Genomic DNA, 19234 nt, shown 5'->3' on the forward strand with positions numbered 1-19234 from the left:
ACTTCTCAAAGTATTTTTTCCATCTATTTAGCACACTACTGGCACCAGTCAACACATTTCCATCTCTATCCTTAATCACCCTTACCTGCTGCACATCCTTCCCATCTCTATCCCTCTGTCTGGCCAACCTGTAGTGATCCTTTTCTCCTTCTTTCGTGTCCAACCTGGTGTACATGTCTTCATATGCCTCTTGTTTAGCCTTTGCCACCTCTACCTTTGCCCTACGTCGCATATCGATGTACTCCTTTCGCCTCTCCTCAGTCCTCTCAGTATCCCACTTCTTCTTCGCTAATCTCTTTCCTTGTATGACTCCCTGTATTTTGGGGTTCCACCACCAAGTCTCCTTCTCCCATTTCCTACCAAAAGACATACCAAATACTCTCCTGCCTGTCTCTCTGATTACCTTGGCTGTCGTAGTCCAGTTTTCCGGGAGCTTCTGCTGTCCATCGAGAGCCTGTCTCACCTCTTTCCGAAAGGCCGCACAACATTCTTCCTTTCTCAGCTTCCACCACATGGTTCTCTGCTCTAATGCCCACTGTTGTCTTTCTTTATTTAACAAATGAAACTGAAAGAGGGAATGAATAGTTTAACTGCAACTGGATATTGTTATAGTTCTTCTTAAATTGAGTTTTTATATTTTTATTTTTTATTGTTTTGGGGGTGGCTGGAGGAAGATAACAGTAATAGACGTTTGCTTTGTGGCTGTTATTCAAAGACTATGCTATAGTTTCATATTGCACTCAACCACAAACGTAAAAGTTTCAACTCCTTAGTTTTTACTGTGATTTCTTTTGAATATCTCAAATTTGAATTAAAGGGTTTGGTTGAAAGACCAAACACCCATGATTAATCAGTAGTTACTAATTAATATGGAATTAAAATCGTAACCGACAACCACTCAAAATTTTGTTTTGAGCCTTCTTTTTTCCAAGTAGCGAGTTAAAAGAGCAATCTTACATTCATTTCCTTGAAAAGGCTTGAAAAAAAATCCTGGATTTAAACTAAAGTTTGTCCAAAGGTAATGGAATCTTTTCAAAAGAGTTATCAATTTTTCATACTGATGAATTGGGCATGCAATTTCCTCAACAGAAAAAAAAAACGTTTCATCTTGTACATTAAAAACCACACCAACAGCAAAAAAAGTGATTGAAAAAGTTAGTGGTATTTTATGAGCAAATATTATTAGCCAGAAATAATTTCCAATGCGAAGCAGGTTGGAATGACAAATACGGCAGAATAAAAGACTCACTTCATCCTCACCTGTGATGTGACAACGAGTTACAGTTGGTTTAATAAATAGCCTTTGTCTCAGTTTTCATTGAAGAGAAACAAAATAGCATCATGAAATGACAAAAATAACAAAACATTCCCATTTCAAGTTTATGTTGTCATTTAAATCCCAAAACATCGCAGCACATCATTGGTTTCAGTGTTTCACCATTTCACCAACAGATGTAAAAGCAGAACAGACAAAATGTTCAAATACTAAAACTACTATCACTACATTTCTTATATGCTATAGTTAACATAATTTCTAATCTTATTTTGTGTGTGTGTTACCAAAGATGTTAGTATTTCAGTCCGCAACACTCTGAACTAGACACACACAGCAAATATGTACAAAAATGTTTTGTTAATAACATCTCAAAAAGGGGTGTGGACCCTGCATGACAAATCTCCCAGCTTTTTTTTTTTTTAACTCAACCCAAATGCTTACATTGATGGAAATCATGACAATGAGCCATAAAAGACGAAAACGTGGTGACAAGATGTCGGTAGTCTATAGTAAAAAAAAAAAATAATAATAATAATAATCAAGAATGACAGTAAGCATTTGTTGTTTAAAAAAAAATGGAAAATCTTCACACAAAAAAAAAACTCCAGTCAGATGTTTTGTGGATTTTAATAACTTGAATGACCAGTTCTATACAAATCAAACGATACATTCTCACTAAATGCACAAAGAAGCGTCAGTAATCGTAGATGTTCTTCCTCTACTCCAGCTGAAAGACAGCTCATGAGCATTTACATGGAGATGCTCGCCTCGATTTGATGCAAATGAACCCTGGTCGGGGCTTCAGGGAAATCGGTTGGTTCTTGTCCGACTTGAAATGCAAATTGAACAAACACGGCTCAGGCTCCTTGCCATTCGTTCAGGCTTTTAAAAGTGTGCAGAATGTTGTGGAGTTGCTGCAATTCACCAGACAACCCATTGGAAATTTCTCAAAGGACCAATATTTATCAATGTCTATTGGGGAGAGGGTTTTAAATGCACCCTTGGCAACGTTCAGTGAGAACAGAACAGCGTTAGTCAAAATCCACACTTCTATCAGTGAAATGCAATGCTAGATCTCTGTGTTATTTGTTGTTTTTGGAGGGGAAATTGGGGCATGTAAATTGCCTCCATACTGCTACGTAAGCATACTGCACAATTGTCTTCTTGAGTTTTTCACTGTACATCCCAGGACTTCGATTTCATATTGTATACCGTACGGCCATCAATTGACATCTACTTGCGTTTTCTCAGCACCACATACATGAGACCGCTGATTAGAGTCATTGGGAAGCTGACCCAGGCTAAAATATAGGAGGATCCATAAGAGCCGTCGTGGAGACTGATATGGTGGAACGACTTGTTCTGAGCCGTGTAAATGGAGGCCCCGATCATCACACACGCAGCTGGAGGAAGAAACATTAAAAAGACAAGTGCAAATTAGGTAGCTTTTCTATGTCAATAGCAGCATCATCATGCAGCACTTTTAGACATAATCCATACTGGATTTTAATTTGGAATTGCAATGAAATGCAAATCCAGTTTACCTATTGTCTGTTTTTTGGGGACCATATTTCTGTTAATTAGCTCACTTATTTGCTGTTTTTGCACTCAGCCCCCCAAAATATAGATTTTAGCGGCATTTTATAACACTCTGGTCCAAAATAATTAAGGTGAAGGGAGTTGAGGGTATTCTTTTCGACAAAAGCAGTGCTTTGCCACTATATTGTGGAAACCTGGTACCAAGTAACAATGCTGAGGTGAATTAAAGAGCTTTATTTAGACATAAGTGGTGCTCTGCTGCCATCTTGTGGCAAACCTAGGCAATTTTTAGGAGGGGAGTCAATTACTCGCATATTTTGTATTTTTGTTATTGGGGCAGGGCTCAGTTCTTATTTTACATACAATTTGTATTAGTCATGCCATACATGACTTAATTACAACATAAAACTAACCCTACCCATAACATAAGTGGGGGTTTATGTGAATAACGAAGGATAGGTCAAATAAAAAGGTTATAAATAAGGGAATTTGCAAATAAGAACGGCAAACTTGGTATATGAAATAGTAAGTGGATAGCACTTACTGTATATAGCGAGGTTATAGCGGGGGAATATGCGAGGGTCCACTGTATTACATTACTGTAATAGTGTTACTCTTTGGGTTGTCTACTTCCAAGTCTTTCCCAATGTCATAAATCTCACAGAAAGAAAAACTTTATTGTTCTAACTCATGGCACAGTTCTGCTTGGCCTTTCGTGGTGATCCAGAACTCATGATGTTCATTTCTGTGCCAAAGTTAAGAAGCCGGACAGAAGCAGATTTTTAAAAAAGTGACTCCCCAATCATTACTTTCTGATGCATACAATGAATTGAGTAAACTTAGTCATGTATTTGTTTCACTCACAGGCTAACAGCTGAATAATTGCGGTGAAGACGAATCGCTCTCCTTGCTTGAGCCTGAAGAGCTGAAGAATGAAGACGAAGAAGCTGATACAGCACAAAATGGTGGCCAGGATCATGGTGGCCTGGACTGTCTGCAGGTAGGCTGAGGAGAGGGAAACTACTGTTAGAAAATCCCACATCACACAAATCCGCATGACACTACCTGCAGACGGTACATCTTCCCACCTGCATCAGGAGTGTGGCTCTTTGCAATCTGAAAGCAAGTGTTGTTGCAAGAGTACCACAGGTCCGTGTAGAGTACATCCCGTCCAGGTGCTGACACCAACCACCAGGCCTACAACACAGTGGTGAGTAGCACAGTGAAAAACTCCTTTCTGCGACGTTATTATATTTGGCTTCATTTTGGAAATGTTTTGGGAATACAGAGACTGTGTGTCAGGGAGGAGCTAGGTTTAGCCAGGGTTGTTATGTATGTTCTGGAAAGTTCTCTTCTGGTCCATTGTTTCCTAATCAAATGATCTATAAGCCATTTGTGATGAAGGGTAATGTAAAATGAGTTTGGTACTCACGTTGTGTATAGTTGCAACAAAGAGGAGGATGGCTGCGGCCAAATGGAAGAGGATGATGAGGACTAAGATGATCAACATGGCTGCCCCCTCTGTTCGACTAACTTGTCAGCCAGTTGATGGATGCAGATAGTTGGCAAAATGCTTCCGTGTAACCGGGTCTGACTAGTTGATTAATCCTGTTTGTGATGGAAATCTCAGCTTCGCAGGTTGGAAATCAAGCTGGATCAGGGCGTCCTCACATCAAACAAATTGGTCTAGAGTAACAAACACAGAATACAATACCAGCTTAGCTGGAAGAATTTGGCAAAGGCTGTTTTCTGTCTTTTCTGAACTCAAGTGTACAGAGGATGGTACATAAAGGCATGCTTGAATCAGTTCAGTGTGGAGGAACTTAACTATCCTGCCGAGTGTAACCTGTTACAAAACCCCATATTATTGTGTGTTCACCTGTATCCAAGAAGCTCATCCGATCACCACAGCATGACTTTAATAATATCTTCATGGAAATATTTGTTTTACTTTTTGGGGGGAGTGAATTTATGATATAATTACCCCATAGTACATTTCCCCCCCTTTTGCATTACTGTTGTTTAGATACATCTTTCCATAGCGCAGCGCTCCTGTTATTACATCCATGATGAATGAGCAGAGCAAGGGTTTTGCTAAATTCCATATTTAGGGTGCCAATTAAAGCTCTTTCAGAGGGAACAAATGTACCGTGGAAGTGTTGAAACTCCTCCATCTGTGAGCAATTATCCAAATGTAGCTTTCAGTAAAAATGGAAGATAGATAGATAGACAGATAGATAGACAGATAGATAGATAGATAGATAGATAGATAGATAGATAGATAGATAGATAGATAGATAGATAGATAGATAGATAGAATCTATCTTAAAAATAAAAGTTTCGATTGATTGACTGACTGACTGACTGACTAGAGCCTGTGTGGGGTTTCTTCGGGTGCTCCCGTTTCCCTGTTAACTGAAGACTCTAAATTGCCCATAGGTGAGAATGTGGGTATAATATTTGTGCCCTTCGATTGTCTGCGGAGCAGTTCAGGGTGGACCCCGCCTCTCACCCAAATCCAGCTTGCATAGGCTCCAACAAACCTGCGACCCTTGTGAGGATAAGTGGTTCGGAAAATGAATTGATGCTTGAATGAATTTCTACTCCTAATGATTTTATTGCTCCTTTTATGACAAACGTGTGTCTTTTTATTAACCTACCTTTATGTTTTATGTGAACTTTTTTCTTTGGTGTTATTTATTTACTGCTTTGTAGAGGGCTTTGGTGCACTTATTTGCTCTTAAAGTGCTTAACAAATAAAATTGGATTAGATTTGATTGGAATCAACACAACAGAAGACTATGATATGCACACATATGATTTGTATTTTGGTAACTGCCACCCAAGGTGAACATTAAAAGGAGCTGAGTTGGCAGATACACAGTTGTACACATGTAGCCGCACACACACACACACAGGCCAGACACCAAAGGAATTGGCTCCCTTCGCCAAAATGGAATCGTAGTAAAAACAGACTCCTCCCGCCAACAGGAAGCAGGCCACAATTTTGTGTGAGCACAAGTGGGTATGGGAGTGCTGCCAGGAGATGGACTGACCCCGTTTGAGGTGACCAGGACAGGAAACTAGAGGGTAAATCAAGAAATGGTGGCGTGCAGTGACTTTGAAACATGGGACACCAGGTTGGACGTTTAGATAGGAATGTAAACAACTGCTTTTGCTTAACGCTCCTCATCATTGTACTCTGAAAAGTAAACACGATAGCCCAGTGAACTCGGAAAAAATGTGCCTTATTAATTATTATTAGTTTTATTATACCACTGGTCGCAATGAGCCCGATAACAAATTGTGAAATAATTAATAGCTCTAATTAATAGCTCTCTGAGTAAGCTGACATTTATAGATCCTCTCGTAGCACTTCTTGCTTCGCTACACTTTAGTTTTAATTCCATTCTTCCCAGATGTGCACCCATGTACAGTCCCTCGAATCGTATCATGTCCGCTGTTAACTCTTTTGTGTGAATGAAAAGAAGAATGTAAACAGAACTGAGTAATACTGTAACGAAGTGGTGTATACAGCAAGCAGAAATATGGACAAACTTAAATTTTACCAAACATATTGCAGACACTGAATAATCAAATTTGATGGCTGACAACTGACATGAGAAGCATGTAAACTCTGCATGTAAATTCTATAATGAGCACACGCTCCCTTTGCGTTACAGTGTTTGTCGAAACCACTTGCAGCAAAGTACTACCTTTGTGACTTCCCGCTAGGATCCATCCATCCATCCATTATCTTTACTGCTTATCCTCACAAATGTCACTGGTTGCTGGACCCTATTCAAGCTAATTGCAGGCAAGAGATGGGGTACACCCTGAATTGGTTGCCACTCAATCGCAGGGCACATACTATTGTTTGTTATATATTTTGTACTTAAAAGAATTGTGGTTAGAAAGTGGAAAATAAAAAAATGTACTGTACTAGATTTGGGAAATGCTTAAACAGGCTGCATGCATCGCCAAAAGATTTATTGCAATATTTTTGAATGTATTTTATGTTTTGTGGTGTAAATTCTGTTATTTTTTTCACTGAGGGTATATGTGTGACACCCACCCACAATAGGTGCAGTTACATTTTATACGTTTGTTTTACTCTCTTCCAACATTCATTAATTACACTGAGGAAAGTACAACGCCAACAGTGGGTCTTCTTTTCCATTTGCGAGGCCATTACACTACATTTCTTTTAAGAATACTGTTAATGTTTGATCAAAGTGTCTATACAATGACCCTCTGCATCAGACAAACGTTCCATACAAAAATCTGCAAGGGATGAAACAGCAACAGGAGGGGAACACTGTACACAGACCACCCTTCCTAAAGTATATCACTCAGGAGTGATTTTAAAGTGTGCTTGCACTAATACTCGGTTCAGACGCCAGCCAGCAGCTGCATACACACACACACACACACACACACACACACACACCACACACACACCACACACACACACAGTAATGATGTCCACATGCCACATACGTTAGCCTTGCTTGTCTGGCATGCATTACATTGTTTTCACAAGTCTCATGTCGTAGATGTAGATGTACATTTACAAATCAGCAGCTGTTCCATTTCAATCAACAAGCAAAAAACAGTCTTCATTAACTAATTTAGTCATAATGCTACATCTACCAGTTGGCACTTTATTTATTTAATAAATGATCCAAACTGTGTTCCTACCTGGGAATAATATTTATGATGCATACAAAACACAATCAACAGCACATTCAAGTGCAGACCCATCGCACCTTCTTCCATTGTACGCTTTTCGCAGCCACCTCGACTGACATACACAGACAAAGAGACACAAAATACAACCATTCCTCTTTTCCACTCACCCTTATAATAGGAAGCTAGGGGACTCTGTTCAAGTTGTGTGTGTGTGTGTGTGTGAGTGTGCGCGCGAGAGAGAGAGAGACGTGGAAAATGCTGACATTTAATGTCCTTTTCTTTCATAAAACACAAAGCCACAGACTTAACTGGGCCTCTGGATCTCACTCCACCGTCCCTTTCTCTCTCTCTCTCTCTCTCTCCTCTCTCTCTCTCTCTCTCTCTCTCCCTCCCCCCCCCCCCCCCCCTCTTGCACTCTCTCTGTCTCTCTGTTCTGCTCTCCCAACTCCTCTTGCTGGCTTTGGGGAAAAATGGCTGAAATCTGATGATCAGAGAAGAGGAAGTTGACATGAAATCTTTCAGTGGAGCCCTCCGGCTCCAAATTAAGTTGTACTGCTGAAAAATGTGACATTCTCTGCACTAAGTCCTCCCTTGGAACCATTTATTGGGACAACTACACGCAGACATTCATTTCAGATTGCTTTGCGTCTAACATGCATTTTCTTGCATCCGTTTAAGTTAACTTCATAGTAGTTCTAGGAAAGGATTGTTGTAATCATTCCAATACAAATCAAGTTTGAAGCAATGCCATTTTGTGTCCATTTGCTCAAGCTTAAGGCAATTGTGTTCTTCACACACTCAACCCTTCCAAGCATAGATCTGAACCTTGCTTTGCCCACTGTAACGCAAACATAGTGCATGAAAAAGGGTCCTTCCCCAAATTGTTTCCAAATGCAATTGTCTTTATTTTCTTTTGTTCACAATGTCTATTTATTCGTGTATTGCATGCATGTGTAGGGAGGTCATTGAAGGCACTTTGTGTTTAGACAAATCATAGTAAAGCAAGCAAGTTTCTTTCGGCTTGTCCCTTTCGGGGTCGCCACAGCGTGTCATCTCAGATGAACGCATATATATGTTTGGCACAATTTTTACGCCGGATGCCCTTCCTGACGCTAGTGCAAGGTCTATTTGTACTAAAAACACAAAAGGCACATCTTCCTTGTCATTCAGTCAATACAAAGATTTGTTTCGGGAAGAGCAAACAAATACACACACTTCACATAAACTCTATTGCACCACCAGTTCCAGACTTACTGGATTTTCACATACGCCAAAGTCAGATGCAAAGCAACCACGTAAGCTTACTCTATTGAGGCGGGAACCAGAAATGTAAAAGACTACCTAATCCTATTCGCCTCTGCTCATGTGTCAGCAATAGTCAAAAAGTTTTGGGAAGGTCCGAATAATGATGAAAATTTTCAATCTTTGTTGTTGGTGAAAGTTGTTCCAGTATTTTCCCACATCTGAGAAACACTGGTGTTCAATGTAAGTTAACAGGAAATTTGATGAATCCTCTCTTGGCAGTAAAGCAAGCTAAAATGAAATTGATATTTAAGTTGTGAAAAAATTACAACTCTTTTCTTACCAAAGTCACTTTCCATATAAAAGGGCATTTCTAACTTTACTTATTCAAGGTTCTCAGGCAAATAAAATGTGCCAAATTTATATTAACAGTAGGTGTATTGATGTTATGCACACACATACGCAATGTGTGTGTAGTTCACACTCATTAGGGCCTCATAAGGTGGACAAATGCCCGCATAAACACACACGTATGCACGCCACTGTTTTTTCTGCAGGGTTGAAAGATTTCCCTCTGACATTGGAATTCTTACTTGTTGGACGTTGACATGTTTTTAGTGTGTGTTTGAGTCAACACATGTGTTGTTCATAGACATTCCTAAAGTGACAGCCAAGAGTAATGGCCCCCACATGGCAGAGAGTAGCTTAGAGACCCCCCCAAAATTCTCTCCATCCCTGTTTATGTGCTACACACATCAATGTGTTTTCTTAATCAATTTCATCAGTCAGTACCTTTCAAAAATCTCACCCAAACCGAGTATTCCATTTCACACACCTCTGCTCATGCTGATTTTATGATGACGGAAAATATTGGAAAAACCAACACTTGGCTTGCCGTCAAATGAGAGGCAGTCTGTCAATTCTTCAGGGGGCCACAGTGATTACAAAATTTTGAAATAACTTTCTTTAAGTCATATATACTATTGTCCAATTTACACAGTTTAGTACTGATTCGTTTACGCACTATAAAGACACTAAAATACAATTAATCTCTTAATAAATAACTGTGAAGAAAAATTACATTTATAAATTGAGTTACTATAATCAATTGTGAATAGTAATTTTACATTTTAGTATACTTTCTTGGTTTGTAAATTTAAAATGCTTTAGTCAAATACTATTTTATGATTTTCACTCATCAGCCTGCATTAAGTTTTTTTTTTTTTTTTACCATTAGAGGGCAGAATCTCGTCCTAACTAAATTGGTCCAAGGGATATTCATACTCGTCATAATCGATCATTTTAGACAGTAAGCATGCAGCAAAACTAAGAACAAAGTATGATTACGATTTATTTAAACAGAAAAGCCACCCAAAAAATGGAAACAGCCAAATACCACGTGCATTATTTGAATGAAGAGTTGCCATATGGAAGATGAAAAAGGCAGGTTGGAATGTTAAAAAAGGCGGGTGGGGGGTTGTTTTTCAAAACATAATGGCGGCTTTAAACCTCACATGAACATACACCATATGGGATGTCATTTTCTAATTAACTTGGATCTTGCCGTAAATTCATGTATTCATTAGGTTGCATTCAGCAGAAAAATGCAGTTGAGTAAGAAAGAAGACGAACACAAAGTTGAACTAGATTGTGTGTAAAAATAAGCAACAGGGAAAAAAAAAAAACAACAAACACACGATCTAACAATTCATTACAGCGGTGCAACTCTGTAGATATGAGAGAAGAATAAAGTGTATCACGGTCACGTATACAGTAGATCGTTTGCAACATTCAAACTACATCCAAACACAAGTATTATACTCACTGAGTTTGAAGAACGTTGTGTGAAATATACGCGCAGCTCCGGGTGGGACAGCGTTTGGAACAATAAAAACAAATGTATTAAAGTAAGCAAATATTACGAGAGCAAGTCTCCGGGCGCAACTCGGCTACAGCAACACAACATAATCAATCGACTCCCCCCAAAAAAGTTGGAGACGCACACTTGCTCTCTGTGGCCCCGCTGCTGTGGTAGGTGGTGGGAAGGCTCTGGGTGTGGCTTCGGGGACGTGTGTGTTGGGGGTGGATTGACACAAGAAGTGTGGTGACAAGCGGAGGGTGGTGGAAAAAGCACTGAAGAGGCGTTTAATAATCAGTTTCATGTGGTAAACCCTGAGAGAGTTTCAAACACAGCACACTACAGTGAAAAGTCAAAAAGACACAACAAGGAATTTGGCTATTACCCCCCCCCTCCCCCAACCGAAAAAAAATGCATGAAAGGTGGAAAGTGTCGACGGGAAATGAGCCATGGTCATAATTATGAACACAAGTCACAGAATTAGGAACCACTGGAATAGTGCTGAAGAATGCCGAAGCGGCGCAGTGGGGATACAACGTTGTTGTCTGCACAGACCCCATGGGTGGATTTAATAGTTTAAAACCACTACAAGCGGACTGAAATACATGACAAAATCCAGAAGGACTGTGCTGGGATATGGAAAGCTATTTGAGTCTTTATTCAATATTAGACGAGTGCGCTCAACTGCTCATATAACAAGTACGCTCACACCAAAACGACAATTTGGCGCATATGACCAGGGTGCATTAGTAGAATCAGTGTCTTACTTTTTCTCCACGACTGGTTTTCAAAAATTACATTGCTGGGAACTAGTAGAACGACTACTACATTACTCATGAGACAAAATTGTACGATACTTGACTTTTGCTACTATTAATACCAAAGCTTGTCGGCTGGTAATGCATTGGCCTCACAGTTCTGAGGACCCGGGTTCGATCCCGACCTCACCTGTGTGGAGTTTGCATGTTCTCCCCATGCCTGCGTGAGTTTTCTCCAGACACTCCGGTTTCCTTCCACATCCCAAAAACATGCAACATTAATTGGACACTGTAAATTCCGCCTAGGTGTGATTGAGAGTGTGTCTGTTTGTCTCTATGTGCCCTGCGATTGGTTGGCAAACAGTGCAAGGTGTACCCCGCGTCCTGCCAGTTGACAGCTAGGATAGGCTCCAGGACTCCCCGCGACTCTCGTGAGGATAAGCGGCAAAAGTAAATGGATGGATGGATGGATGGATCAATACCAAAGGTCTAAATGTTGACTAGCACAATTTTGTCATGTCACTAGTAGTACTAGTAGCACAAAGTTGTCAACTAATGCATAGTTTGACTCACTAGTAACCTAGTTGTTCTAGTAGTGTAGGAATATCATACAGAAGTGGGATGCAGTATTGAAAAGTATATTTCAAGTAAAACAGTAGCTCTACTAGTGAACCGTTGTTGCACAAAAATGTCACTCAGTAGTTCAAGGTCATATTGTAAAAACATCATTAATAAAACAAACATTATACTAGTGTGCTCTAAATATTCTACGAGTACGCCTTAGCCATTCCACTAATGTGCTGAATTGTAATATGTAATATTATCCATGTAATAGAATTATTTGTGTCCTCATTAATACAACAGTTCAGCGCACCTGTAGAACAAATAGAACACACCAGTGGAATGAGTAGGTCTTACTAGGATCTTTTTCCCCACTATTATCTTCCTCTTCAAGTATAACATTGTTGTGCACTTGTAGAATGACTAAGGCAAACTAGTAGAACAACTACTGTACATGTTACCAGTGAGCAAAAGTGTACTGACTGACATCAGTGTGCTCCTAGTATTATTAGTGAAGTGCTAGATGTTATACGAGTAGTAGACAGTTGTCAATTACTATTGAGATGTAGTTGTTCTACTAGTCTATTTTTTGCATGTCATTGTCAGTCACGTGCACATAGCGATTTTTCTTCTGCATCACACCTCCTCTGCATTGCACAGGGTTATGCACACTTATAGGCATGGGCCATCCTAACTAAAAAGGCGGGGTCTTCCCCTAAAGATGTGTGATAAAACATGAAATAACATTCAAATCTTTCACGCCATTACTATTCATCCATTTACCTGCACCGGTGTCATAAATTAGTGTTTATTCACCGACACACCCATGTCTCAGGGCATGCCAGCTTGAGGGCGGAGTCAGCCTGACATTAAGAGCTGCTATATGCAAATAATTGATGATGGAAAAGTCAACACTGAAATAAAACCTCAACAATGATGCAAAACGTCTAACCGCCAGTTGAATACTTGACCAAAAGGATGCATTGTGATGGGACTGGATTCATGCGTGGAGTCATAAGGACATCATTAGCCAGGGGTAGACATGGGACAAAGAAGAGGGTATTGTCAAGACTCATTATGCTGTAAATAACTTTTTGTATTTCTGGGCAACCACCGCGCACACTGCCATGCAGGAATGAACGACTCGTTCTGCCTGTCGTAGACTGTTGGGAATAATTCTTTTGCGGTACTATAAAGGTCATTATTAACATTTAGATTTTCAGCGTAAACTAATGAGGGAAGATGTTCCAGTGAGTTACATTCCAAGTTAGTTTTTCACAGCTTTCTTGTGTGAAATGTACAGTCATCGATGTTATTACTCTACTTTCAAATCTTTCAACTGCATTTTGGAGAAGGTAATTATTTTTAACCCGGACCTCAAGGTTGTGAAACACCTGGGAATAACAAAAACAGATTGTGACCAGCTCCTGTTTATTCTTTTCTGGATGAACAGGATTTTCAAGATTTTCATGGCAAAAACATCTAAGAAGTCTGCAATGAGCGAATGGAAGTGAACATAATTGTGCCAATTTGTCCGGATAGTGTATTTGTCTCCTCAAACACAGACAAAATACAAATTGAGAAGCTATTCTTTGGGCAGACAAAGCTGACTGGATTCTTTTCAAATGCATGTTGCTATTTAATAACAGCAGGTAACCATGGACAAAAATTCTCAATGGAGCACAGTTTACTCTCAGAACGTCTGTAAAGCGTAGCAAAAGTGTGAACAGAAATACATTACTAGTTAACATATACCCTTTGCAACAAAAATCGTTGTGTTTCCCTGTGATTGCAATGTAAGACAATATGTTTACTGTCTGAGACGTTAACATACAGACGCACACATTAACAGGATTAGGTCTGTTCTGTCCAAGCACACATCCTCATGACTTTCAGGCGAGATTTTTCTCATTTTCTCGTTGCCTTCGTACCCTTATTGAGTCCAAAGTTATGCAAGTGTAATGGAGAATCTGCATGAACTAGTGTCTCTTTCTACGTGTCAGCCCCGTGACCGACAGATGATCAATATCGGGGGGTAGCTTTTGTGTCAGCCTTGGTCAATCAGAATTTTCAATAATAGTAAGATGACACACTGTGGCGACCCCTAACAGGACAAGCCGAAAGGAAAAGAAGAAGAAGAAGAAGAAGTAATAGTTAACATACACTATCTTAAATACATTTATGAAGGAGTAGTTTGCATGAAGGGGGGCACGGTGGAGCAGCTGGTAAAGCGTTGACAGTTCTGAGTTCCTGGGTTCAATCCCAGACCCGCCTGTGTGGAGTTTGCATGTTCTCCCCATGCCTGTTTGGGTTTTCTCCGGGCACTCCGGTTATCTCCCACATCCAAAGAACGTGCACTCTAAATAGCCCCTAGGTGTGATTGTGAGTGTGGCTGTTAGTCTCAATGTGCCCTGCGATTGGCTGCCAACCAGTTCAGGGTGTACCCCGCCTCCTGCCCATTGACAGCTGGGATAGGCTCAAGCACTCCCCCCAAACCTTGTGAGGATAAGCGGCAATGAAAATGGATGGATGGATGGATGGATGGCGAGTTTGCATGAGTGAATAAATACTAATGTGTGTGTGTGTGTGTGCGTGTGTGCGTGTGCGCGAATGTGGGTGTGTGCATGAGCAATATTGTCTGTATGCAATGTATTCTTAGCTGTGTTTTGACCTTTTTTACCAACTTCCAAATCATGTTCTCCTTTATTCATCCTCTTATGGAGGTAAATTTTTTATGTAAATTCAATTGAAAGAATATTTTTCTTTTTGTGGTTGTGAATGACTGAAGTTAGCGCATGAGCAAACTTCTATCTGCTAATTTGTTCTTCGTGTCAAAAATGTGTTCGTAATTATAGCGGTCAAAGTAAATGTGTCAGCTTTTTATTCTGTGTCTTTGTGCTTTGTTTGAGTTATCTCATACATGAGTTTCCATGAGAAGGGTGTCGACAATCAATTAATGTGATTGATCGATTAACGTGGCATTTCTGCTAAGTCAGTTATTGCAATAATAAGTCCGGTATTTTTCAGTGTGTTAAGTCATCTTTTTACATCACAGATGTCTTTCAAAACAATGGACAGTGATATTTTGTGTTTTTGTGAGTAACTCGTCATTTTGTAGGGCTATATATACAGTATATTAATGTTAGTAAAGTAAGAGCATTTCGGCCAAGTAAAGTACATTCAATGTTATTTGACCGTTGACTGTAAACCTGAAGCTAAGTACTAGGGCAGCTGTTTTTGTCCAAACATTGTCAGTCTGCCATGTTGTTGCCATTTAGACTTTTGACTCATTGCAAATAAGAACTCTGTGGACACAGGTGGAACACTTGTTTGGAAGCAATGGGTTCAAAGTCCAGTCCCACTACAACATACTCAAACATGGCGAACATACTCCATACCGATGTCTTGTATCTGCCTATCTATCAGAACTTAAGGGTGAATAAACCATTTGGCAAACACGGGCAGTCGCAAGGGTTCCTAAGATTTCCTGGTACTCCCAAATATCTAATAAAAATGGATTCACTAAGTTTTCGGTTCAAAACCATTTTTTTCATTCATTTTCATTTTTATCTAACTCCACATGCTTGGAAAATGCTCAATAGATTAATGACGGTTGTTTTGACTGCCCTGCTCCCTTCTCATGTAATGGACTATTCCATCTTTTTACTGCCAACGTGCAAACTTGATTAAGGAAAATACATTTGTTTATTGTGACTCGCAAATCATTTTATTCTGATTTATGTATGTCTTACACTACACGCCAACTGCATTGGAATCGGGCTGAGCAGCTAAAGATAGAGGATTTTCTCAAATTCACACTTGATGATGAAAATTAATATTGAAGACTTTTGTAGTACAAGGATGCAGAGGCCCCAATCAGTGGGTTTGTTTTAGGCCCTCAAATGGGACAGGTCGGAACACATTGAAAGAGTAATTAAAAAAAATCAGTAAAATAAAACTGAAAATAAACAGTATGTTTTGCTTTGCTTTTTTGCAGTTGCTTTAAGGTTTTGTATTAAAACAAATTTCTGTTCAAGTAAACACCAAGCTTTTTATTCTATGTATTATTTAAACATGAAGTCCTTTTTGGAGACCTCTAAAACATGTCAAATAATCCAGATCAAATTCAAAGGCTTAAAAAATATGTCCCACACCATACACAAAAGGATAATAACTGTGCAGCTATTCTAAGCTCCCTTCATTCTTTTTCCAGTTTTCTAAGCGCGTCCTGTAAATATATAGCGTATTTTTAGATTTATCTCTGTGTTCCCCTCCACAATAGTCACAGGAAGGTGGAGAGGAAAAGTTGTAGGAAGTAGTTTCACTACCGGTATTGTACCAAAATCACATATCTTTCACTTGTTGACTCTCTTTCTCATAATTACCAACATTTTTTTGATCACCAGCATTATTGTGACGTTTCTCTTCTTTTAAGTCTGGTATTTCTTGGTTTGTTGCGTTTCTACCATGCTGTTCGGTGTGCCTCCTGCCAACTGACTTTAGTCGTAGGCCTCGACACACGCGCATGTGTGCAAACACACACATAATACACACTCTGTGAGAAACAGGAACAGGGGAGGTGGGGGCTGCTTCCTGTCTGGCTGTAGATAAGCACGCCTAAGAGTGTGCCTGTCTGGCACAGTTCCAGATGTTTGTTCCATATGTTGGAGAAACAGGGAATGGCCATGCAGGATGCCCAGTGTACAATAAGTGAAGTACACGAAAAGCGCTAAAAAATAACAAGGCACCTTTTACCATTAACATAAATTTTCAGAAGAATATAGATTGTTTTAGGAAGTTTAATACATTAAGAGAAACTTTTTTTTTTTTTGCCACTGAAGAACTATTGAAATGTGCCTGAGGTAACATGGAGTATAATCCCCCAGTGGGATGCAAGAAGGTTCAAATACACCACAAGATTGGGTGTACGCCATGCACACTTTAGTGTGCTCACCTGTTCGTCTATAACAGTAACAGGTAAATGATATGCATCAATAGTTATTTGCAGTGTATGACACCTGATAGATGACAGAGAGGTTGAACCTGTTAGTGAGAGTGATAGGAAGGGGTTCTGTTGCCTGATGGAGAAAGGATGATGGGATGTGGTTGTCCAAACAAGCCTTGACTTCAGACCTATGCTCATGTGTGTGTGTGTGTGTGTGTGTGTGTGTGTGTGTGTGTGTAAACCCACAACTAACTGCCACCAAGTGATCAGAAATAGTCTGCAAGTACAGATAATCTTCCTTCCTCTACACAAACAATTACAATGCAAGAGGACATGCAGACAAAAGGCTCACCCTTCTTACAACAGAGATCGTTTTTGTCATCATCTGACATACAATAAACACACACACACAAAGAGAAGGAGAGAGTATTGGCTCCTATAAGCCAACACATCACAGTTGACACATACAGTACATGCTGGTTCTTAAGTGTTGTGATGGCGATTTCTTGAAGCATCAAGGTTTCAGGAGGTCAGTGTCAGGGTGATCCTCCATTCAAACATGCAATGGCCTCACGATTACACACATCTATTCTCTGTAGCTCATAGATTGATAGATTGTTATAAATTGCACTCGGTTGTTGAAAAGATTGCATTGAGCAAGGAGAAACTGGCAAAGGTTATACAGTCAATGCACATACAAAGTCGTTGAACACAGCTTGAAGTACATCTGCACAAGCTAATGAGTTCGCAAATGTAAATGCTATCAAAATTGTGCCTTCCATAAAAATAATTATTACATTTTTGGTTCCATTTGATTTGATTATTTATAAATTTTGCCTGTCTTATAAGGTTACTAAAATAGTTGAGACACACATCAGTATGATGAAGTGCAGATTTGTACAGTATTGGATTGCGACAGTTTATACCAGTGTGGCTAATGCAGTGTCTCATGAGTATATGTGGCACATTAAAACACTTGGACTGAAACAGCATTGTGAGTTGTGACATTTTTTTTGAAAAAAGATTGGTGTGCATCACATGTAGAAAAGACTGTTGGAAGACACAAACATTGATTGTTGAATATTCTTGATTGAAATAAGAGGGAGAAGCATTTGATACCCGTTTCCTCAGAACTGGTGGCACAGTTGGTTTGGTTCTGGTGTTTAATTTTATTTTCAATAATTTTTTCCAGCATCTTTCATAATTCAATACGGGTCACGTTCCTAACCACTTGTTCACAGCTGCCCATTAAGGTCAAAGGTCACAGTTGTTGTAATGAGAGAAGTCATCACTCAGAATTGTCCTAGTTCATTCCAAAAGTCTTTGATGGGGGTTGAGGTCAAAGGTTTCATGTTCAATCCATCAAACCCATCGAAAAATACTTTTGAATCATTTTCCCCAACTGGGGGAAACGCATAAAAAAAATCTGACATAGTGGAATGGAAAAAGAACTTTTCAATACCTAGTTTTTCTTGATCCTATGACTGGTGTATTTTATTGGACATTTAATTTTAAGTGAATTATTACAGCCAATCTGAAGTTGAATATGTAAAACGAAACAGTCTCTCTTACAACGACAGAAAACAAGTCCAAATATTTCTCTCACTCCTGCAGACAAAGACACAAATAGTGTGGTAAGACACTGGAATGTGTGGCAACGAGGTGCAGTTAAAAACTGTTAAAATTATCTCATAGGCCATGACCTTACAGCTGAGAATTTCATATAAGTGAAAGAGGAATGAATCGAGAGGGACTTGACTGGAAGATGGACAAGGATGGATGTATCACGTTTCTATATGAAATGTATGATGCATTGCCTTCACAGTTAAATGACACTGCATGTATTATTAGACAATAATGACATTTAAATTCAAGTTCAGAAAAATGTTTTATCTTTTATAAATTGCAGCAACCTACTGTACAGCTCAAGGGCTCTGTAACTCACGCACTGGGACTCTTGTGCAATGTTCTTGCCTTAAATGAATATCAGTCAGGCCAAGAATCAATTATGATTGAGCCATCCACATTTTTCCTCGCTAAAAGTGGTGTCACAATGCTGTAAATGACACGGACATCAAGTGTTTAACATTTACACTGGAAGAGAAATTGGAATTACATTTTCTTATTTTTTCAACTATGTAATGTAACATAATTTGTCTCGCCTCATAAAAACTGGCACCAGTCTCAATCTCAAAATTGTTAAACCAGCCTATATGGAGGTGTATTGTTTTTGACAGATTGAGCATTTTTAAATCTCTTAAATGTTTGATATCCAATATAGACGTAAGTCAAATACATTACTTCCATTATGAAATTAACATGATCATTTTAACACACCCTGGAAGTACCCATCTTCCTTTTTC

The 19234-nt window shown here is 39.4% G+C and overlaps 1 protein-coding gene across 1 annotated transcript; it reads right to left on the reverse strand.

Moving 5' to 3' along the window:
* Window positions 1–1154: 1154 nt before the first annotated feature.
* emp2 (epithelial membrane protein 2) lies at window positions 1155–10782 on the reverse strand. The gene is made up of 5 exons (XM_061846159.1): window positions 10575–10782; window positions 4248–4501; window positions 3904–4012; window positions 3680–3820; window positions 1155–2679 (listed from the first exon to the last, which is right to left on the reverse strand). Exons 2-5 carry the CDS (start codon window positions 4323–4325, stop codon window positions 2510–2512), a joined length of 498 nt encoding a protein of 165 aa, XP_061702143.1. The 5' UTR covers window positions 4326–4501; window positions 10575–10782; the 3' UTR covers window positions 1155–2509.
* Window positions 10783–19234: the final 8452 nt, after the last annotated feature.

The sequence above is a fragment of the Syngnathoides biaculeatus genome, chromosome 16 (assembly GCF_019802595.1).
Source record: "Syngnathoides biaculeatus isolate LvHL_M chromosome 16, ASM1980259v1, whole genome shotgun sequence".
Taxonomy (NCBI): Eukaryota; Metazoa; Chordata; class Actinopteri; order Syngnathiformes; family Syngnathidae; genus Syngnathoides; species Syngnathoides biaculeatus.

Coding starts and splice junctions, on each gene's coding strand:
- emp2 (XM_061846159.1), bottom strand. CDS start 4,325: ATGTTGATCATCTTAGTCCTCATCATCCTCTTCCATTTGGCCGCAGCC. Junction 4,013..4,247: donor TTGTTGCAACTATACACAAC/GTGAGTACCAAA, acceptor ACTGTGTTGTAG/GCCTGGTGGTTGGTGTCAGC. Junction 2,680..3,679: donor AATTATTCAGCTGTTAGCCT/GTGAGTGAAACA, acceptor TTCTTCCTCCAG/CTGCGTGTGTGATGATCGGG.